This window comes from Maylandia zebra, linkage group LG18, assembly GCF_041146795.1.
Source record: "Maylandia zebra isolate NMK-2024a linkage group LG18, Mzebra_GT3a, whole genome shotgun sequence".
Lineage (NCBI taxonomy): Eukaryota > Metazoa > Chordata > Actinopteri > Cichliformes > Cichlidae > Maylandia > Maylandia zebra.
The window spans coordinates 4,938,185-4,960,143 of record NC_135184.1 but is presented as its reverse complement, the minus strand read 5'-3'; the positions used below and the strand labels follow the sequence as shown (position 1 = coordinate 4,960,143).

The window sequence follows — 21,959 nt, the reverse complement described above, 5'->3', positions numbered from 1 at the left end:
ACCCAATGCAGAACTATGTTGGAGAAAATGTGGGGGAATAGGAGACGATTCACACATCTTTTGGGACTGTCCAATAATTCAAGGCTTCTGGATAAGAATCAAAGAAGAAACAGAGAAAATCCTACAAGTAAATCCTGCACTGAACCCACCATATTTCTCTTGGGAGTTATACCTAGAGAGAGGTATACCATAGATGAAAAATATATACTGATAGCTAAGAAAAGGATAACTGTGAAATGGAAACAAACAAACTCACCATCCATAACTCAATGGAAACAGAGACTGAAAAGAGTTCATACAATGGAAAGAAAGACAGCAAGCCTGCAACTGAAGGTGGAGATCTTCCACCAGAGATGGATGTGTGGCCAGATACTTGGGTGAATGAACACGAACTTTGGAACATTGTAATATAAAGCTATAAATCTCCCCTACGACATATCATTATATTAATCGTGGTCTGTTTTTTTCCCCTCTCTCTCTTAAATGGTCTTATGTCAGAAAACGTTAATATGTTGATTGTTTTTTTGGTTATTGCCACAAAAATTACTAAATAAAAAGTCCCCCCCCCCAAAAAAAAAAAATTAGTTTGATCTTATTTAATGAATAAAACATACATTAAATTAAACAAAGGTTGAGCTGTATTTATGGGTGCAGCATGCTAGCAATGCTTGCTTAGCAACAAAAAACAAACTAAAATTTAACCTAATCTAAACCCAAACTGAGATAAAAATAAAACATTTCAAGACTTTGAACTTGGAAAACTAAACTAAAAATAGGGGGTAAATCTTTATTTTTAGTGATATCGCTGCTGATTTTCATAAATGTTCCCTCTGACATTTGGCCTCCATATAACAATAATAATTTAAAAGCCTAAAAGTAACTGAAACTACTAAAAACTACACTGAAAGAAGAAAATTCCCTCTGGAGACTAACTGACACTAAACTGACCTTAAAAAGTCAAAATGGAATGAAAAATAAAAACTAGAAAATTCAAAACTAATAACTCTAGTAAAAGGTCACCTCCATCTTTTATCTACAGTCCATGTATTCAGTAGCATGTCTTCTTTAAAAATAAGGGTTAATCTTTATTTAATTCAATAAATGTAATTAATATATTACACACAATTAAAATAAAAGTCCCCCATTCAGAGTCTGTTCACCTTGATTAAGACTAGTAATTAGGTTTAAGAAAAAATAGAGATGAAAAAGGAATATTTTTTTTAATAAACAGCTGACATTACCTGAAACAAACTGATATTTTCACATTTTATTTATTCATAAGGCTAATTTATGTCTAAGTTCTTATTCTGTTGATCTCTTTAAGGTCGACGTTTGACATAAGCAATTAAACAAAACCACATAACCTTTAACATTTTAATGATTCTGTTATACAGACGGGCTTTTCTTTAAAAAAGAAAAAAAAGAATAAACATCCACTGAGCTTGCAAAGCATGCATGAAGATATGTACATTTGCATTAGAACGTTTCCCCGCCCGTCACAGCAGCTTTCGAGAGCAGCGTCCCTTCTGTTCAGTGCACTAAACCCAAATCTCCGAGCGTACATGCTGCACGTTTATGGCTCGTTTTCTTTAACACACAATCCTTCACTCTCGTTTCAAAACAAACAGTATCGTTCACATCTCTATATGTTACCTTAATATTCTTTCATGCACATTTTTAAGACATTGAAGTAATCATAAACATCTCTAAGAGTTTGACTTTCTCTTTCTGCTACAGTCTGGTCTGCAGGCTCAATACTGGCTGAACAATCCTTTCTGTGGCATCCATGAGCTTATTTTCCTTTGCAGTGACTCAACCGAAGCACAAGAAAATGATCACAGAATTATAAGTAAACATTATGCTGGAAATAAGACATTAACACTCTGTTTTTAAATTGAAAGTGTAAATATATTTTTTTTTAAGTTTTAAAATGAATGTAATGTTTTGAATTATGGATGGATACTGATAAGGATGTAATGATTTATTTCTGATAAATCTCTTGTAAGGTCTCGAGTTCCTTAAAGGTGGAGAAACAAAACTCATACAGTAACCAGAGTTCATGACACTGAAACTTTTAAGTGGCACTTTCCCGGTCGCGGTGTACGTGCAGAAGGCTGATATCAGAACGTGAGCTGCATTTGTGGATATGAACAAATACAAACTAAAATGGCTGAAGGTGTAAGGCAGAAGTTTTCCCCTCAGTAGCACAACGCTGGAGGACCCAAAAATCCCTCCATGTTCAGGATCGGAGATCCTGTGGAGAAAAAAACAGCACATCAGACTAATACTGTGGATACGAATCCTGACTGACGTCTGTCATTACGTATTCTTACCCTTTTAAGTCACTTGTGTAATGAGCCCTTTTTCAGGTTCGTGTTTATCATCCAGCTCCTCGTCAGAGTCTGAACACGAAAGGGAAATCGGTCAGCGTTTTTATAGAAACACCACAGAAAATGTAGGACGATAAAAGAACGGTGGAGCCAGGATTTTAACTGCCAACCTTCAGATTAGAAGACGACCCCTCTGAACCCGGACGGCTCAGGTATTCATGCCAACTAAATGTATTATCCTTAAAGACATTAATGGCATCTACAACTGCTTAATAGCAGATGATGCCCTTCGCTCTTATTTTGAAAATTCAGCCACTGATAACCAGCCTGACAATTCCCGTCTTGTCAGGTTTCATCATTTTTAAATTTTCTTGTTTATTGACCTGTGTGAAACAACTGAGGCGCGCTTGTCTTAATCGTCTGCAGGAGGCTGCAGGTTCAAAGCAGCTGCAGGAGGCTGGTGTGAGAATAAACCTTCACTTTTAATTCTTCACATTTTACAGAAACGGGAATTATTTTTGTATTTTGTGTTATCGACTGCAGCTCTGCTTCTGCTCTGGAGAGTGTCTGTGTCTGCAAAAGATGGGCCCACCCATTGTATGGAAGGCTCACTGCAGAGGCAGCTGAGTAATTGAATTATTTTCTAAGCAATAAGATGTCTGCAGATGAAAAAGCTCCTTTCACTGTGCAGTGAAACAAATACTGAAGGAGCTACGCCACTCATTTCTGGGTGTGAAGTGCAAAGCTGGAAATCTAAAAACTCTAATAATAATAATAATAATAATAATGACAATAAAATGAACTGTATATCTTCATATTTTGTGTCTGTACGCTCATTTAAATGGGAATGAAGAGTCAGAATCATCAGACTGAGCAGTCTGAAGGAGGGACAGCTGAAGCGAGCGTGTCGGATGTGTTTGGGTTTGTCTGATGTCAGTGGGAGGAAACAGACCTGCCAAAGACTCTGGCGGAGAGTAGAACTGCCCATCAGATAAAGGACCTGGACCCAGGAGAGGAGCCCTACTTGTATCTATGATGGACTGATGTCCTGAAACACAGAAGGATGAAGGAAGCAGGAATAACTGCATCAGCAGGACATCAATGAGGTTAGAATAACATAACAGTGGTGAAATAACTTTCATTTATCAGGTGAGTAAAGATTTTGTTCATAGCATATAATTATTAATAATTACCTGAGAAATAGCAACAGGAAGCTGATGCATTACACTTTTTACTCTAACATTATAATAAATAATTATAATATTAACTTCTTATCCCATGATCTTTTATTTTAAATAAAACAACTGAATAAAATTACTCAGTATGTAGCTTTGAATGTTCACCAGCAGGTGGCAGTGTTTCACCAGAGCGCCTGCTGCTGTTCTTTATCGTTTTCTTGTTTCTTTTTCATTCTCCACTCAGAGGCTCTTGAGTCATAGTACTTGTTTTTTCACATTCTTTTGCTAACTTAAAGGTAGGTTTTAAAAGGAGCCTGTAAGGTAAACGATCTGTTGACAGAGATCACAGCAGTGACAGCAGCAATACTGCAACAGTAATGAAGGTGCCTTTTTTATTATTAGCTCAGTTGAGACTCACTGTTTTCGTCTTCGATCTCCTGAGGCAGGACCTTGAAGTCGAGCAGCCACGTTTCTATCCAGGCCAGAACGAAGGAGATGATGGGCAGCAGGTACCCAAAGGCCCCCAGACTCAGCAGCTACACAAGAAACACACACGTCCCAATATGAATACGTAATTCTACACAAAGCATACAAAATCTGACCATTTAAAATTTAGAAGGTGCAAAAACAAATATTTATTATTGTTAAGCAGCAGCAATTACAGGTTTTCCTGTACAGGGAGTTTGCTTCACTTCCTTAAATCCTCATACATGTTTGCATCGCCATCGGGGAATATGGAGCAAAGACTGCAGAGGAAAATTAACTCCAACAACAAACTGTCCTCTAAGAGGTTTTTGTGTGTGGACATTGACACCAATACTAAAATAAATAAAGATATTATTAGAAGTAAAAAACTAAAGTCAGTGCAACATTTTTGTTACAAATAATGAAAATATTAGATGTTGTCAGGTTTCTTAGATCAAAGCTTTAAGTACCACCCTGTTTTCTGAGGTGTGTGTGTGTGTGTGTGTGTGTGTGTGTGTGTGTGTGTGTGCACACCCAGGAGTGCAGACAGTTAGGAATTGTAAAGCTTCTTCTTACCTTCGACAAAATGACTTTAGCAATCAGGAAAGCACAGCTGACTGCAGTGGTGATCTGCACAAAGACAGAAAACATCAGAAATGCTCATGCTGTTATTTTTGCTAATATTTTAAACAGAACCCCTTTTACCTGAAAACATCCTCATGTTAATGGTCTTTAACTCTCTAAATATACTGAATATAATGAAGTGAAATGGAAAATCACAGAATCACCCTGTAACAAACACTGATGCCCCCTGATGACATATTTAATGCACAGAAACAAGAATTAGTGCATCCTCCTGCCGGACACTTCACTGTGCACCCAACAATGTGAGCTCTTGCTGGGCAGCGCCCTCTGCTGGCGCAATTACAGAAACACTGTTGTGGCGTACAGCCTTAAAACCTACCGCGATGGCCCACCAGTGACGAAGCTTGCAGACAGCGTAGGCCAGGATGAGGACGGCAAACCTGAAAACTGCCAGCAGCTGAGGGAGGGGAGGAAGGTGAAGGTGGCACAGAAGGAGGAGGGAAACAAAAAGGAAGGAAAAAATAGTGAAAAAACCCCCCACATAAAATAAACTATATAAAGTTGATCATTTAAAGCAAAAGAAAGAACCTTACAAAGATGTCGAAGAAGGAGGCGTGGTAGTCGTAGTGCAGGACTTCTTGTTCCAGCCGATTCTGAATGCCGCCGTTCACCTGACAAACACAAACAGCTCATCATGACAAATACTCTGAATGTTAAAGTTAACCCTGACACAACTGAGGCTAAAATGACCTGAGTGAGGCAGTTATATTCTTTGTTACTAGAGGAATATTTTATGTAAGTTTATGCCATCTAAAATAACAATCATAAGTTTTAATACAACACAAAAACATGAGAAGTTGTAAGATTCAAATAAACACTTGGGGTTAGGGCTGTGCGATGACCCAAATCTCATATCCTCATGTAAGACATTTCTCATCCTGATAACGATGTACATGACAAAAAAGGGCTTTTTATGTAAACTCTGTGAACCCGACTTGTGTGAAGTGTTTTCAGCTGGGTGTCGTGTTCCTGGAGCCGAGTGTTTTGACTGGTGCATGAAACTATATGTAACGGCCACCATGTTCTTTGTATTTATTACGTGCTGCGAGGAAAAGCCTGTTCTAACGTTTGAGTCTAAGGTTTATTTTGAGCACCTGACGGCTTTTTTGCTTCTCATCTGTAAACTCTGTCAACAACCTTTCACATGATTCTTGCGTAGGTGGTAGAAGAGGTTTGTCGTGTTTGAGTCTGTGGTGGGAACCGGTTTGCGGCATAATTTGCATAGTAGAGTTTTCTGGTGTGTGTCAGACTTTTCATAACCAAATCAAGTCCATGCTACAGGGGCCGGCCCTCATTAGGAATAAGGTCCTCGTTTTGTTTCGACTAGTCTTTCTGTTTGGAGCTACCTGGTTCTGCCTCATATTCACTGGCCATGCTGGTATTCTCTGCGCCCCGATGGAAAAACGTTGCTGTAAACAGCTTATTTTGGAAACCACGAAACAAACGATAGCGTACAATTTGAAACGATAGTTTTTTCATTTCGTCATTGATATATTTCATCATATCGCACAGCGCTATCTTGGGTCATAAAGGACCTCGCTCGGTGACTTCCTCTTGATTTTATGCCTTAAACTGAGAGCTGGCTTGACAACATCAGCAGTGCATCAGTTCTCTAGAACCAACAGGAAATCTGAGGGTGTTGGTGCTATATTTAAAATCTCACTTCAATAAAACAGCACTCATATCTGCATGTATTAAAAAAAAGGACATGAAAAATGCAGCGGCACACAGTTTGCAGACCTCAGCTTCACCTTTGCTTTTGATGACCTCAACAGATTTTTACTTTCTGCTCCGCTTCCAAAAATGAAACGCAACTGCATCATTTTCACTCACTGAAACAATCCTGCTCTCATTTACAGCTTTCACCATTTTAGACTCTATTTGCAGATCTCCTTTGATGCCTTTTTTTTTTTTTTTTTAAATAATGGGCTCTCCCTCGCTCAATAACACATTTTGCACAATGAGTCACCGCAAGATGCATGAAGTTAACCACAGGATGCAGAGGTTAAGCTTACAGATCTGCAGCACTCGCATCATTTCCTAAGCACAGCAGCTGAAAATCTTCCACCCCCACCGGCAATGGATGGAAATCATCCGTGAGGCAGAGGAGGACGAGATAGATCAAGAAGAGTAACTTACAGGAACTATAAATAAAGGAAATGTTATTCTTGTTTGAGAAATATCTGAAAGAAAGACAAAGAGTCTCACACTTCAAGTTTCTTATTTCATGTATAAATCCAGAACAGCTGCTCAAATTTCACCTAAAACTCGTGTTCCTGGTTTTGTTCTTCCTCGTCTTCCTCTCAGATTGTTTCCATCCATCGCTGGTGTTGGTACACTCTGATCTGAATTAGCTAACAATATGTATAACTGGAAAATCACTGTGCTGCAGTTGTGTCTGTGAATCTTTGCCGTGAACTGATGTTTCTGTGCATCACTCTGAGAAGCAGTGCGAGTCTGTCATTTTTGCAAAATGACAGACTCAAACAGCAACATGAGGTTAGAAAGATAACGTTTAAAGATATTGTGGTTTTAAGCACTGATAAAATGGTTTAAATGTGTTTGTGAGGTTCTGCAAATATACTTCGAGTAAGGTTGTTTAGCAACTGTGAGAAGCTACAACTCAGACGAAGTCGTGAGTTTTAACATTAAATTCACACAAAAAAAGACTTTTGCTTCATTTACAGTTAAAGCTAAAAGCTGTCAGCATTAGCTTGTACAGACCTAACAGTGAATAATGTGCTGTCACCTAAACAACAAAATTCAAAACTGAGCTCAATCAAATGTGAAAAATTACCACAGAAATACTGCGTGGGTGAAAAATGAACTTCCTTTTGTTTCAAATGTCTCTGAAATGAATCTCTCTCACACAGTTTCAGATTAGCTCAGTGTGGCTAAGGTTAGCACTGCCAGAGTAAAGCAGCCGATAACCGTTTGACCCGAGAGATCCAAACCATGGAGTGTGGTTTTGCATCTCTCGGGTCAAACGGTTATCGGCTGCTTTACTCTGGCAATCTACTCACACAGCTGCTCTTTTTCTAGATCAAAGTGATAAAGAAATGCGATCTCTCAATCCCCGCTACAACATCTTAGACTCAACAGCTAAAAACCTTTGTATGTTGGTAAATATGAATTGAAATATGAAATAATTCACTTTACCGACTAAAGAGTGCAGCTAGTTGCACACAAAGCTGGGATCAAGATTTCCCTTCATTACTTCTTATACTGGTCTTCGTCACTGTGCTATAATTAATATTTCGATTTATATGAGATGATAATGTACATTTTTATTATCATCCTAAATAGATGTTTGAAAAACTAGGTACATTAAATGAGACTGGAGGATTTCAGCTTTTTGTGTTAGAGGGCTGTGAACTCGACTCCCCTCTGTGATAAACACAGAAGCAAACTAAATGAAAGAGCAGGAACTTGGACTGAAAACACAAAGTACAGGTCTTGCTCGCTAGTTTACTCAGTTTCGTGATCAGCTGCAGTGGCATCATCGGTATGAGTGGAATGAATTGTTAGACAGAAAGTGCCACACTGTTGAAGTCAGTGGCTAAACTCAGCTCTGGAATTTAGCTCTCCAACAACAACACGATCTGCAACATATTCAGAAAGTCTGTATCCAGAGATTCTTTCTAGAACTTCTTTTATGGCGCTTGTACACAAAGAAGCTGCTCCTGACCATCAGAGGGAAGATTAATCAGAGGCCAGAGATTAATAATAACTAATGATTAAATGCAGAGTGGTGTATAAACACCATTGAATTCCAACTGCAGTGCTCTTATGTTGAAGGCTGATTTTTTAAATCAACAAACTGCCAGCAAAAATACAACATCGACATCCTGAGTTGTCTTTGGTTGGCTGGCAGCTCCAACTTAAATCCAGCCTACATACTAATGCACGCCTCATATTTGAGAAGAAACAATCAGGATAGAAAAATGATTGATTACCTAAATAATCCTGTGGTAACAGGATTATTTTGGAGTCCTATGATTTAATGACATAACTGCTTCATCAACATTAGGCAAGAAAAAAGAAGCATATACTTACTATAATAATGTGTCAGTTATTGCACAACCAAGACGTCTCAGATGTGGTTTGTATAAAATAAGTTAGTATTGTAATTATGAGCATAATACTGGTATTAACATGGAGCTATTCTCCTTATTTTCTGCTACATACAGATTTTTTGTTGTTACTGACCATTTCTGTTATTTTAGTTTGAAACATTATTAAATCAAAAACACTGTTAAAAACAAAAGATTCATATAAAACCCCCTCAACGTGATCATATGCAGCAAAAGATTTTAATTTGCACCCATTAGTAATGCTGACAGACCTATACTTAGCCTATACTTAGCAGGGTGCGTCACCTTCATCAGTGTCCAAATGTGTTTTTGAGGCAGAAATTGCAAAAAAATGTATCTTTTCATAGCAAAGGTATTAAAGGCAGTAAAGGTATGAACCCTGTCTGAATGTTGGGGTTTTCTCTCCAATACTGTTGGGTCTTTATCTCATAATTATAAAGCACCTTGAGGCCACTTTACTAATGATATATAAAAAAAACTGAACTGAATTAACACTCAGCACTTCTCCTCCAACTAGTCCCACAGCAGCTAGTCAAAACAGAGTAACGTGTTCAGTGCTACAGCTGAGAGGAAGGAAGGAAACTTCTTCACAAAAAAATAAAAAAGTCATCAAACTGTTGAGTAAAAACTGCTCAGGATTAAAGTCATGGATGATGAAACGTTCTCCATTTTGAAAGTGAGCAGGTTTGCAGTGCATTTGCAGGGTGTTCTTCCAGTTACACAAAAGAGAACAAGTCCGTCTCTCGTGGACAGTTATTTTAGTGGCCGAGGTCAAATGGAGCATTCTGGGAATGTGTGCCGCAGTCAAATCACTTCCTCAATCAGCTGCATGACCTCGATCCACTCGTCCAGCATGCAGGCTGTCCTGCTTCTGCTCGACCTTGACACAATTCAGTTCTCCAACTGTAAAAGTTGTTTCTCGGTGCACAACTGCAGGCATTTTACAGTTCCAGAGCGATAAAACACAGTAACCTATCATGACCGAGGACGACTGACAATAATGTAACTGCTTCCTCACGATTAATGGTTAACAGACCTGTTTTTAACAAGTCAGATAAGATAAAATAGTAAAACATGTAAACAGGCAAACTGAGCAGAAACCATATTAAAATATGTGCACAAGATTAAAAAACTTCTTTTTTTTTTTTCTGTAGTTCATAAACTCTGTTTGTTTGTGGTATCTAAATGCACCCTTACAGGAATGTGTTTGATAATTCTGCTGACTTTATCCATCTCTTATCGTGATGGCATTTTAGTAACATTTTTTACTAAATGTTCCTTCTGGCTTTTTTCAGATGTGACATTTACAGAAAAAGCAACAACGCTGAGCAACATCTTCAAAAAGGAGAGCGACAGAGTCTACTCGGCTTAATTAATGATTGCTGTCATCTAAGAAGATAAACGTGTTCAGAATAAATTAAAACTCTCAGTCAAACAGTTCAGAGTCCTGGAGGACACAAACACTGCTCCAACATGCTGGACGCTTCAATACTGCAGCACGAGCCTGTAAACTCTCCATTAGTTTAAATCAGCAGACCCTGAGATCACGGTTCAAAGCAGAAAAAACAAAGATCAGCACCCTGCACATACTGCAGCATTTCAGTAACTAAAAACCAGAAAAGTTCCTGCAAGAGCTCCTCCTAAACTGCCACCATGATAAAAGAATAGAAACAAACATATGTTTTTGTTTTTATCTGGATGGGTTAACAACACTGCCGTTTGTTAAAGACAAGAAGTTCTTTCCTTTTAAAACAAAGCATGGATGTAATTTGATAAAGTTAGTTAGCTTTCTAACACTCATCCAGATGTTAGTGGTGGGGCAGTGCTGAGAAAGCACAAATATTTTGGTTTGGTTAAAATATCCTGTAGCATTAATCTTATTGCATATTTTTTTATAGTCCATTTAAATAACTGTGGAGGAGGACAGTCTGGTGCAATCTGGCCGCTGCGTTGTATGACAGCGCACAGATCTAATCAGGTATATCAACGGGTATACCTTTTTAATCCATCTTAAAGGACGTTGCCATCTGCGACTGATTTACTTATGGACAATCCTGTGGCTCTTATTTTGAAAGTTCAGTGTCTATCTGCTCTACCTTTATTCTGTCATCACTACCAGCTGGCTCTCTGGTTATGATGCTATTCTGGGAGTTCTGTAGTTGCTTCTCCAGAGAGTCTCTCATCCAGCTGTCTGACTCCACCTAACTGGACTGAAGCCCTCAACAGAGGCCATCTGCAGAACCTGCACCATGTCAAGAACTGGCTTCTGTACCTCTATATGAAGCTCACCAAGAGCAGAACGAGGATAGCTGCCGCAAACTGATGTGTAAGACGGTGGATTTGGAGCTCAACTGGATGAGAGACTCACTGAAAAGGCAGCTGGTTTTATTAGTCAATGATTTGTTGTTACAAAGATAAAAATTGTGAACAGGAAGAAGTAATGGTATTACTTCTCCCTTGTCACAAGAAGTCACCACAGCAGGTAGATGCCTTTCCTGAACCAAACCCAATGGGATAAGCGTCTCCTTCTGGGATCTTTCACCTGGTAGGCGAACCACTGTAAACCACGATACCAACTAAACCACTTGATAGTTTAGTTAAGAAAAAGTCTGTACAGATAAGGAACGTGCATTCTTCACCAGCTTTAAACCTTTGTTCACATGTAATGCTATATTCCACACTTTGCTATCAGTTGTGTACAAATCGGTGGCTACTCATGAGTTCCTCTGAACTTTCATACAACTGAGCTCAACAAAAAAATAACTGTCAGTCAGCAGAGGAAACTCATTTTTCCTCCAAAGTGATTTAGTGCATCAGAAATCTACGGTGTGTTTATTTTTGTTATTCAGTTCAGTTGTGCGTCAAGCTGACTGCTGTTAATCGTACCGATCAGGCACAAAAGTAAAAGCAGATAGGAATGATACTGTCAATCCGAAAGTCCACCACAAGCTGAAAGAAACAACTCTAAATGCTGTAAAAGAACAATAAATGTTTTTCCACAAAAAAGCAAAACCAAAGGCTCTGAGCCTGGCCTTTTAACGGCTTCACCTACTTTGGAGTTTTTTAAAAACTTCAATACTAGCGTTTTATCTTTCCTGACTTTGTTTAACTTTACTTTTAAATAACCCTTTAATCTCTGGGAAATAATAAAATCATCTTCAGTTTTAGTTTTTTCTTGAGCAAAATACATAGAAGACAGCAGATGCATCCAATAAATTTCTCCCGAGTAGGCTGACCCAGTCAAAAAGGCTCACTGTCTGGTGATACATCTTAATCTCGTGTGGTTTTACATTGCTGTAAAAACTTTATTACTACAGATATCTAATAAAAAAACAAAACTGCTGTCACAGCCACTACAAACACAGACTTACATTGAGTTCTATGATCCAGAGCATGGTGACGAACAAGAGGTCAAAGGTGACAAAGAGGCAGAAAGTCCTCCTCACATCCGAGATGCATTTCTTCTCTCCGATGTCGTACGCCTCCAATCTCACAGAAACGGCCGGGGAGTTGACAGACCCCATGCCTGTTCTGACAGGGATCTGTGAGTAGCTACCGCTGCTGCTGCCTCCACGTCGGCCTTCCATCGCTGGCCACCCCACCTGGGCAGGGCTGGCCCCACCTACTGGTCAATTTTAGGAAAGAGTCAGAGGTGGAAGATCATTGGAGCTGGAAGCGAGGCTGGTGTTGGTGATGTGGAGTCACTGTGTGGAGGTTAAAAGCATCACTGCATCTGTAGAAAAGAAGATGAAGAAGGTAAAGAAATGGCAATCTCCTCTCAGGGAGTAAACCTCAGCGATTTTCTAAAGCATCTAAGTCTTTGTAGACATAATAAAAATTCTGACAATCGTCTGCTTTTTTTTTGAACAACATAGTAAAGCAGAATAAGCTCCATCAGGCTGTGGATTTACATTGTTGAGTTAGATTTTATAACGATTTGTTCATAATACAAAGCTTTTAGAGATCTTTGGGCTTTGCAGTGCTAAGAGTGTTTATGTTTCTGGTTTCTGAGAGCAGAGCTAAAAACAAAACAAAAAAAAAAAAACAAGCACAACACAAAACCACCAAAATCTAATTCAAACCACTAATCATGCACAAAACCAACCATATATGTGCAAAGTTGTTGATGCTCTCTGTATGGTTGCCACTCAAACTCCTCACCATATCTCAAAGACTGAACCCTTCAGGAGAAACTCATTTCTGCTGCTTGCGTCTGTGATTTCTTCACTACTCAACGTTTCTGAGATCTGGAATGCAGATCGACTAGTAAATCAAAACGTTCACCTTCTGGCTCAGTTCTCCTGTCACCACCACAGTCTAGTGCAACACCTGAGGTGTCGGATGTCAACTTCAAATTGCTCTTTCTCTTATAACTGAGCTTAAATTGGACTTTTCTACTAAAAAAACCCTGTAAAAATCACTGTCACATGACCCAGAAAAAGATTTCAGTTATCATCTAACTTCAATGACTTTTGGACCTCATACCATTAAACACTGTTTACACTGTCTTTGTTTTAAGGAACTGAAACCAGTTGTGCTTTTGCTTTAACTGTCAGCTGCTCTGATACACAGAAAGAAAAAGGCAGGATGGAAACGTGATTTGTACAGTCTGGTCCCAGCAGGTTTTCTCTGGTGATGTGGTTTCACAGTCTTGTGACTTTCATGTTTTACATGAATTAGTCTTTTTGGTTCACAAAATGCATCTATTTTAGGGCTTTAGTCAGGTTTAAATGACTGTTAATTACCTGAAAAATAAATCTGTTAAAAGAACCATTCAGTCACTTTGTAATGGGACGTATCTTCAGCACAATCGTATGTGCTGTGCACCTGAAACTAATATCGTTCACCATTTGGCGCTTCCTTCTCACATGCCAGAGAGCTATTACAGTTACACCGCAGATGGTGTCTAAAACAATTTAACCCTCAACTTCCTAGCAGTTGCATCATTACATTATTTCAGCATTTGCAGTTATTCCAACTGTTTTATTAATCCTTAACATACTTTTCATTTACTTGTTCAACTTTACAAACTTTACCCAGTATTTTCCACATAAATCAGCTAGCACCAACATTAAAACCCAATTACATTTGCCACGCTGCAATGGATCCTGGTTTTTATGTGGATGTTGTTTTCACACAGACTGCCCTACTTAATTATTACAGCCAAATTACACCTCCCATATGGCAATGGCACTCCCTGACGGCTGCAGCTTCCCTTGGAAGTCTAATGCGTCAGACCGGAGCTTAATTACTCAGGAACAACAACAACAAAAAAAGATAAATCCACATATATATCCACATATATATTAGCGTCTGAGTTGCAAGGGCCAGCAGTCAAAGCAATTTTAAATTACATTTTATTTAAACATATGGGATCCCAGCACCACCCTCTCCCCAGCCACCTACTCCACCTCTTCCAAAGTGAAGGTGTGGTATCAGGGTGCTCAGCCCCGCCATGAGATGTAATGTCTCCAGCACGTCCTGGGTCTGCACCAGCTTACAAAACAAAGAAACAGATTAGAGCTGGGGACCTGTCGCTGTTCTAAATGTCTTTGAGTGGTTACAATTTCCACTGCTTCAAATCTGTTAACTAACAAGTTTTCATTTAAAAATGTGTATGAGACTCCAACGTATTTACAAGTAGTAACCTCCAGGTCTGAAAAATTAATCCACAATGGAAGTGCAAACAACTAACAGGAGCAGTTCCTCTGAAAGACACCAAGGCTGGTGCCAATTCCCGCAGTTAGAGCAACAAATACTGAGGCAGCAGTTTGAACAGGCTTGCCAAAGCTGGACACAGCGGAAGATTGAAAAGATGTTGCTGGTCTGATGACTGCTGTGACATTCAAATGGTAGGGTTAGAATTTGGTGTAAACGACATAAAAGAATGAACATCTTGCCTTGTATTAACATTTCAAGTTGCTCATAGCGGTGTGAGAGTGTGGAGAATATTTTCTAGGCATACTTTGAGCCAATTAGTACCAGCTTAGCATTGTTTAACCACCACAGCCCAGCTAATGCCGACCATGTCTATCACTTTATAACCACACTGTACCCATCTTTTGATGGCTGCTTCCAGCTCAAATCATCTCAAACTGGTTTCTTGAACATGAAGATGAGTTCACTGTACTCCACTAGAGCATCTTTGGGATGAGGTGGAACGGCAGATTCAAGTCAACAATTAATGAACATGACTTCATGACGCAGTTCTGTCAGCAACAGGGGTCATACCTGCTATAAACAAGGTGTACCTAACAAAGTGACCAGTAATTGCATATATGCTGTTATGATGGATGTTTATAATAAATATTAACTGAGAGAGAAAAGATACACCAACGCTACTCTAGGGTAATAACAAAACGAGGGAAATTAACAAACTACATCTAACTGTTTTGGATTCAGAACAAATATTTTCAGCCTTTTATGAGGATTAAAATTTAATTATGGATTTATTTTGGCAGCTTGCACTAGTTAAAGAAGATGCTGCCTATCCTGACATTTACATGAAAAGTCAAAACTACTATTTAAGCACAATGACGACAGACTCCAGGCAGACAATCCTGTAAAACATGGAAATATGAAGCATCTCTGATGGCTCAACACAGTAAGAAGAAGGGATGGAAATGAACTCACTAGGGTGAGTTATAACAATGACAAACCCTGGTTTACTCCTAAACTCAAAAAGCTGTGGCTGGAAAAGAGAAAGGCGTTCAGAAGCGGAGACAGGGACTGCTACAGAGAGGCCAAGTACAGGTTCACTAAAGAAGTGGACATTGCTAAACATCAGCACTCTGAGAAGATGCAGCAGCAGATCTCAGAGAATGACTCGGCCTCTGTGTGGAAAGGTTTTAGGAATATCACCAACTACAAGCCTAAAACCCCCCACTCCACTGATGACTTGCTCTTGGCCAACACCCTTAACGACTTTTACTGCTGTTTTGACGAGCCATCAGGCAGCCTTCACACCTCCAACGGCCCCAACAATAGAGACACTTTGGACACTCATTCCCCCACCTCTCCCCCCTCCATAGAGCCATCACCACCTTCAAACTGTTCACCTACAACACCCCCCTCCTCACCCCACACAAAAGAGGATTTCACACCACCTCCTCCCACCACAACTCTTCATATTCATGAAGCAGATGTGAGGAAGCAGTTTAAGAGTCTGAATGCTCGAAAAGCTCCCGGCCCAGACGGTGTGTCTCCTGCCACCCTCAGACACTGTGCAAACGAGCTGGCCCCAGTGTTTTCTGGCATTTTCAACTCCTCACTGCAGGCACGTCATGTGCCTGCCTGCTTCAAGTCCTCCACCATAATCCCTGTCCCCAAGAAAACTAGGATCACTGGACTAAATGACTACAGACCCGTGGCTCTGACATCTGTGGTCATGAAGTCATTTGAGCGCCTAGTTCTCTCCCATCTCAAGACCCTCACGGCCCCCCTCCTGGACCCCCTGCAGTTTGCATACAGAGCCAACAGGTCTGTAGACGACACCATCAACATGGCCCTACACTTCATCCTGCAGCATCTGGACTCCCCAGGAACCTACGCCAGGATCCTGTTTGTGGACTTCAGCTCTGCCTTCAACACCATCCTTCCAGACCATCTCCGAGGCAAGCTTTCCCAGATGAATGTGCCTGATCCCATCTGCCGGTGGATCACTGACTTCCTGACGGACAGGAAGCAGCATGTGAGGCTGGGAAAGAATGTCTCGGACTCCCGGACCATCAGCACCGGCTCCCCTCAGGGCTGTGTTCTTTCTCCTCTGCTCTTCTCCCTGTACACCAGCTGCTGCACCTCCACCCACCAGTCTGTCAAGCTAATCAAGTTTGCAGATGACACCACCGTTATCGGACTCATCTCGGACGGGGACGAGTCTGCCTACAGGAGGGAGGTTGAACGTCTGGTGTCCTGGTGCAGCCACAACAACCTGGTGCTGAATGCCCAGAAGACAGTGGAGATTATTGTGGACTTCAGGAAGCACACAGCTCCACTCCCCCCCCATCATCCTGACTGACACCCCCATCACCTCTGTGGACTCGTTCCGCTTCCTGGGTACCACCATCACCCAGGACCTGAAGTGGGAGCCCACCATCACTTCCGTCATCAAGAAAGCCCAGCAGAGGATGTACTTCCTGAGGCAGCTGAAGAAATTCAACCTGACAACACGGACGATGATGCAATTCTACACTGCAATCATCGAGTCCATCCTCACCTCCTCCATCACCGTGTGGTACGCTGGAGCCACTATCAGGGACAAACAGAGACTGCAGCGTGTTGTGCGCTCTGCTGAGAAGGTGATTGGCTGCAGACTCCCATCTCTGCAGGACCTGTACACCTCCAGGACACTGCGGCGTGCAGCTCGGATCTCAGCTGACCCTTCTCACCCTGGACACAGTCTGTTTGACCTGCTCCCCTCAGGCAGGAGGCTCCGGTCCATTCGCACCAGAACCTCTCGCCATAAGAACAGTTTCTTCCCCTCTGCTGTCGGACACATGAACAATAACCGTATGACTGTTCCCACCACTAACACATGACCCTATGCTGTGTTCACTGCATCATTCCATGTTTGGCACTGATCACCACCTGCACTCATGTATATATCATGTATATATCTATCCACTTAGCACTTTTAATTCTTATTCTTATTTTTATATTTTTATGACAGTATGTTTGCACTGAAGCACCGCAGCAATTTCCTAATGTTGTAAACCTGCTCAACATTTGGCAATAAAACCCTTTCTGATTCTGATTCTGATTGAATACTGGAATCAGGGGCGGAGCGTGGGGGTGGCTTACTGGGCTTAAGCCCGGGTTGTTTTGTCAGAAGCCCGGGGTCTTTTGGAGTGTAATTTTTTTCATAGTTAGATGCCTGGCTGACAACTGTATAAAACAAAAAGTACACACAATATTCGAAGCACATAGTGCACACTGTGGGAATTTACGACTGTGCGTGAATCCCCCCTGATATTGGTATGATCCGAGCTGTGATGTAATAAACTAGTGCTGGGAAAATGAAAAAGAAAGAAGACAAATGTTTCCCTTTTGTGTTTTCCCGATTATGTGTCCGATATTTAAAAAACAAAAACTATCTATCATGTACAAACTCTTAACAGGAATAAACCTGAAACCAATTGATCTGCTGGGGAAGTTTTGTAAGTGGTACGAAGTTTAAAAAAAAAACAACATTCACCTGAGGGAGGCCCCCAGGAGCTCAGGTCTGACTGGTTTCAGTGACCAGAAACTGGAATGTACGGTGAGCAAACTGTGTTAAAATGCAGTGACTGATAAAAGACGAATGAGCACCATCACCATCACAATTAGTTGATCAATATTCTCAATAATATAACAAAAGGCTTTCTTACAGACTGTATTATAATACAAATACAAACCACACATGGATTATTGCATGGTCCTGAAGCCAGCAGCGCCCTTGGTCATGAGATTGGTTTTAAATGTTTGCTGTATTATTGTTTTTAAATCATTATACAGATTTTAAAAGTGTTTTATGATTACAATAGTTCGTAAAGTAGCAGAAGTATTCACACATCACAGTGACGGAGGTTAAAGGTTAATTATCAACCTTCTGTGGAGGAAATAAGGTGCTTGTTGTGCATTACGTTCAACATTTTCCTAATGTACCTTCAAACAGCTAATACCGCTTGAGCATTCCTGTCTGTGCCTAATGTCGAGTCATAGTCATGTAGTTTCTCTTTTCAAGTTCTTCTTGATGAAAATCACACTTTAACCTTTGACTTTCATAAATGATGTGACAGACTTAACACCATGTTAAGTCTATTTGGCAAATTCTGATCAATTATGAAGGATTATCCAGAATATTCTGACCGGCTACCTTTGATAACGCGGAAACAGAAATCTTGAGTTGTGGTATCAGGGTGCTCAGCCCACAGATATTGAACTTCACATACCCCATCTGCCTCCATTTGGGACTGCAATGGCCTTAAAAACCCTACACATATCTTCCCTACTTAAGTGCAGCCTTTTTTCTAATGGAATTACAATATCGGCATCTGGCCTCTGACTTCTCATCAATTGTGTGGGCGTCCTTTAGAGGACATTTCATCGGAATAAAGGCAAATACGGTGGTGCCTTTATCTGCAGAAATATGTGGCCTGTAGCCAGTGGGTGGGGCACCACATGCTCGCTCTCACTGTTAGATTGGATAGAAAAGTCTGCAGCAGGACAAGCGAATATTAATGACGTTTCTGAGTGTTTCGATTCCATCAAGAACAAAAACAAATCTTAGCTAACCAACACTCACTGGGTTTTAGTGGATTACTATATTTCACAGAAATATTACAGAAACAGTTTCTTTGGTACAATAATCCAGCTGTGCAGAAATCAGGGAGTCGGGAAGAAGCAGCTCATTAAATTCTGTGCTTGTTTAAGACTGAAGCACATATTATATCATCATAATACCAGAGCTGAACTGGATGACTCATTCCTCATTAAATTACTTCAGATGTTATTTAAAAAAAATATATATTTTATGGAAGTAAAGCTGCTTGTGCTGCCACCTAAACCAATCATAACGTGGCCTCAAATGTTAAAGTAACCTTATGAGCAGGAACTGATATAAGAGACTATCAGTTATGGAGACAAAGATAAAGACAAAAAAAACAAAAAAACAACTGTATTAAATTAAATAAGCAAACTGATATGAATGAACCTTACATTTAGATAATACAAATCATCAGCAAGAATAATAAAAAACAAGCAAAAACAAATAATAAAACAAATCTCAGCTAACGTGGAAGCTACACTGCAAGGTGGTCTGTTTAATAAATAAAATGTGACAGGTCACATACAGGACCATTAACATCTCTGTAAACAGAACTCAGCTCCCACAAAGCTCCAAATGAAGAAAAACTGCATCTGCATGCAGAGAACTGTTTGTGGAGACATCCAGCATATCGACGCACAGTGAGTGAATGATGAAGAACAAACCATAGCGAGGGGCAGGGCTACTACACTGCATTGTGTCCATCAGGTAAAAAAAGAAAAGAAATCTGTTGGCTAATCTACACCATATCAATAACAGCTTCCTTAAGGTTTTAAAATGCACTGCAGCTGCATTTTAAAACATATCTACAAGCACTCTAAACTTAGCAGTGCACATATGTTTCATGTTTACACTCAACAGAGAGACACATCGTTGATTAGATCATCCTCATATTTCCTCAGATAAAAATTACGCTTCCTTGCAGCCTGTTGAAAGATATTATACTACTGTGGTTCCTTGATGAACTTTTGACCGGTTTGTGTTCTCAGATTATCAAATCACCATCAGCATCATCCCAATCATCTCTGGAGCAGGTTAGCTAAACTAAAGTACCCAGTGTTTTGATTTGGGGGGGGGGGGGGGGGGGGGTGTCACAGGGACTTGTCCACTTGTAATGCCAAAGAAACACACAGGTATGAGTACAGAGGTACTATGAAGGTAGCTCACTTCTTACTGGAGTATATCACCATAGTGACTTAAACTGTAGAGCAAACCTGCTTCAGAGCAGGTTGTGTTTGAGATTACGGATCAACAAGTATGAAATCACCACTTAGCTACCAATCAGTTCTCTGGAAAACTGCTTTACAACAAGTACCTGAAAGATCCCTTTGGACTGCTGTGCCATGGATAGTGGGAGGATCTTTCCATTGATGAGCATCAGTAGTCTAATCAGTTTAGATTCTTAAATTCAACTTCATTCTTTGACTTTTCCCATTTGTCTGCAGAACAATTTCACAACATTTTGAATTCCTCTATAAACATTAATCTCGTTTTTTCTTTTGTCTGCAACACTTGTCCCTAGCATGTCCTCGTCCATGAAAGCATTTAATCTTATCTGAGCAATTCCTCTTGGTCTCCTGTATCACTGCTCATCATTCGACATGCTTTTCCCAGTATATCCACGGCCATTTTTGTATTTATGCTTGTATTTTCTCCCAGACTGGTAAACATCAACAGAGCTCAGCAAAAGAACTTTTAGTTCCTATTTCAACTTTATTAATACAAGTGTTTAACCTTTTCATGTTTATAGTTTTATCTTTCTTTGTAAAGTCAGCTGTTCTGCTGCTCTCTATGTGATTGGTCAGATGCCCCCAACGCCACCCCTTTCATGTAAACAGGCTAGTAGCTAAAATGGGAAACCCTGGTTTACCTCATAGATTGATAACTAGCGTCATGTGATCACTTAGTCTGATTGACAATGTTGGGATAAGTTAATCAAGATAACAGAAAGATTTCTTGAGTATGATGAACAATGAATTTAACTCCTAAATGTGACTTCCTAACACAGAATGTGATGACGTCATACGCTTTGTACTTTGATGTGTGGTGATTGGAAGTGTCTGTGTGGTGCAGCCTGGACAGACCAGACCAGCTGCACCACACAGACACTTCAAACCTCACCCGAGGACAAAAAGCACAAGAACAACAACAAAAAAAGAAAGAAAACAAACCTTAGAAACATGCAGGGTTACAGGAGAAGCCAGCCGTGCAGAGTCTGAATTTAACTCCTATTTATGACTTCCTACCAAAGAATGATGATGGGAGAATTTCGATTTATTTATTAACAGATTTATTACGCATTAGTTTTATGGGTCTGTTCCACTTAAGGTCAGATTGGTGTCTATGAACCAAAATGAGTTTCACACCAATGATCTAAACTCATGTCTTGCTCTCAAGGCCTGATTTTATTTTAGTAGTGGGTCTAAAATGAGGAACCACGAGTCCAGATTCTGCTGCTACTTTGACCGTCACAGGGAGTCACCTGCGCCTGTTTGGCAACTTAAAATTCCCGATCAGAGACCGAAAGCGTACCGCAAACACCTGCCTAAAGAGGAGGAAATGAGACCAACAAAACCCGCAGCAACACGGCGCCGGGGTATTTAGCACAAATATATGCCATTAAACCAGAAAAATAACAAAATGAACGAGGTGAAATAAAACGAAACAAACACTCACGGTACATCTGCACGAAGCCATAGCAAACCCGAGCGGTTCCTTTGAAAGCTAGCTAGCCATTTTGTTAGCTTAAATTCGTTTACTAAAACCCGGTTTTTAAATTCGACCTCCTACAACTTACCTCTAAAACTCGCTGTTTCGGGTGTTGTTGTTTTTTAATATGCTGTCATCCAGATGACTTCAGCGGGGAGAGATCAACCCCAGTAGAGCGGACAGCTCATCTGTTTCCTCCTTGTCTGGTCGGACAGGATGGAGTAGCTGCATTAAA

The 21,959-nt window shown here is 40.3% G+C and overlaps 1 protein-coding gene across 2 annotated transcripts; it reads right to left on the bottom strand.

Moving 5' to 3' along the window:
* Positions 1-1,360: 1,360 nt before the first annotated feature.
* Positions 1,361-21,959, bottom strand: stard3nl (STARD3 N-terminal like). 2 transcript variants are annotated; one of them, XM_024801019.2, is made up of 9 exons: positions 21,813-21,959; positions 12,084-12,445; positions 5,152-5,229; positions 4,938-5,015; positions 4,550-4,603; positions 3,927-4,044; positions 3,283-3,378; positions 2,334-2,402; positions 1,361-2,254 (listed from the first exon to the last, which is right to left on the bottom strand). In XM_024801019.2, exons 2-8 carry the CDS (start codon positions 12,297-12,299, stop codon positions 2,338-2,340), a joined length of 705 nt encoding a protein of 234 aa, XP_024656787.2. In that variant the 5' UTR covers positions 12,300-12,445; positions 21,813-21,959; the 3' UTR covers positions 1,361-2,254; positions 2,334-2,337. The 2 variants fall into 2 exon arrangements, with proteins under 2 accessions (XP_024656787.2, XP_076732937.1); XM_076876822.1 differs by having other exon boundaries at positions 1,361-2,258; positions 2,339-2,402.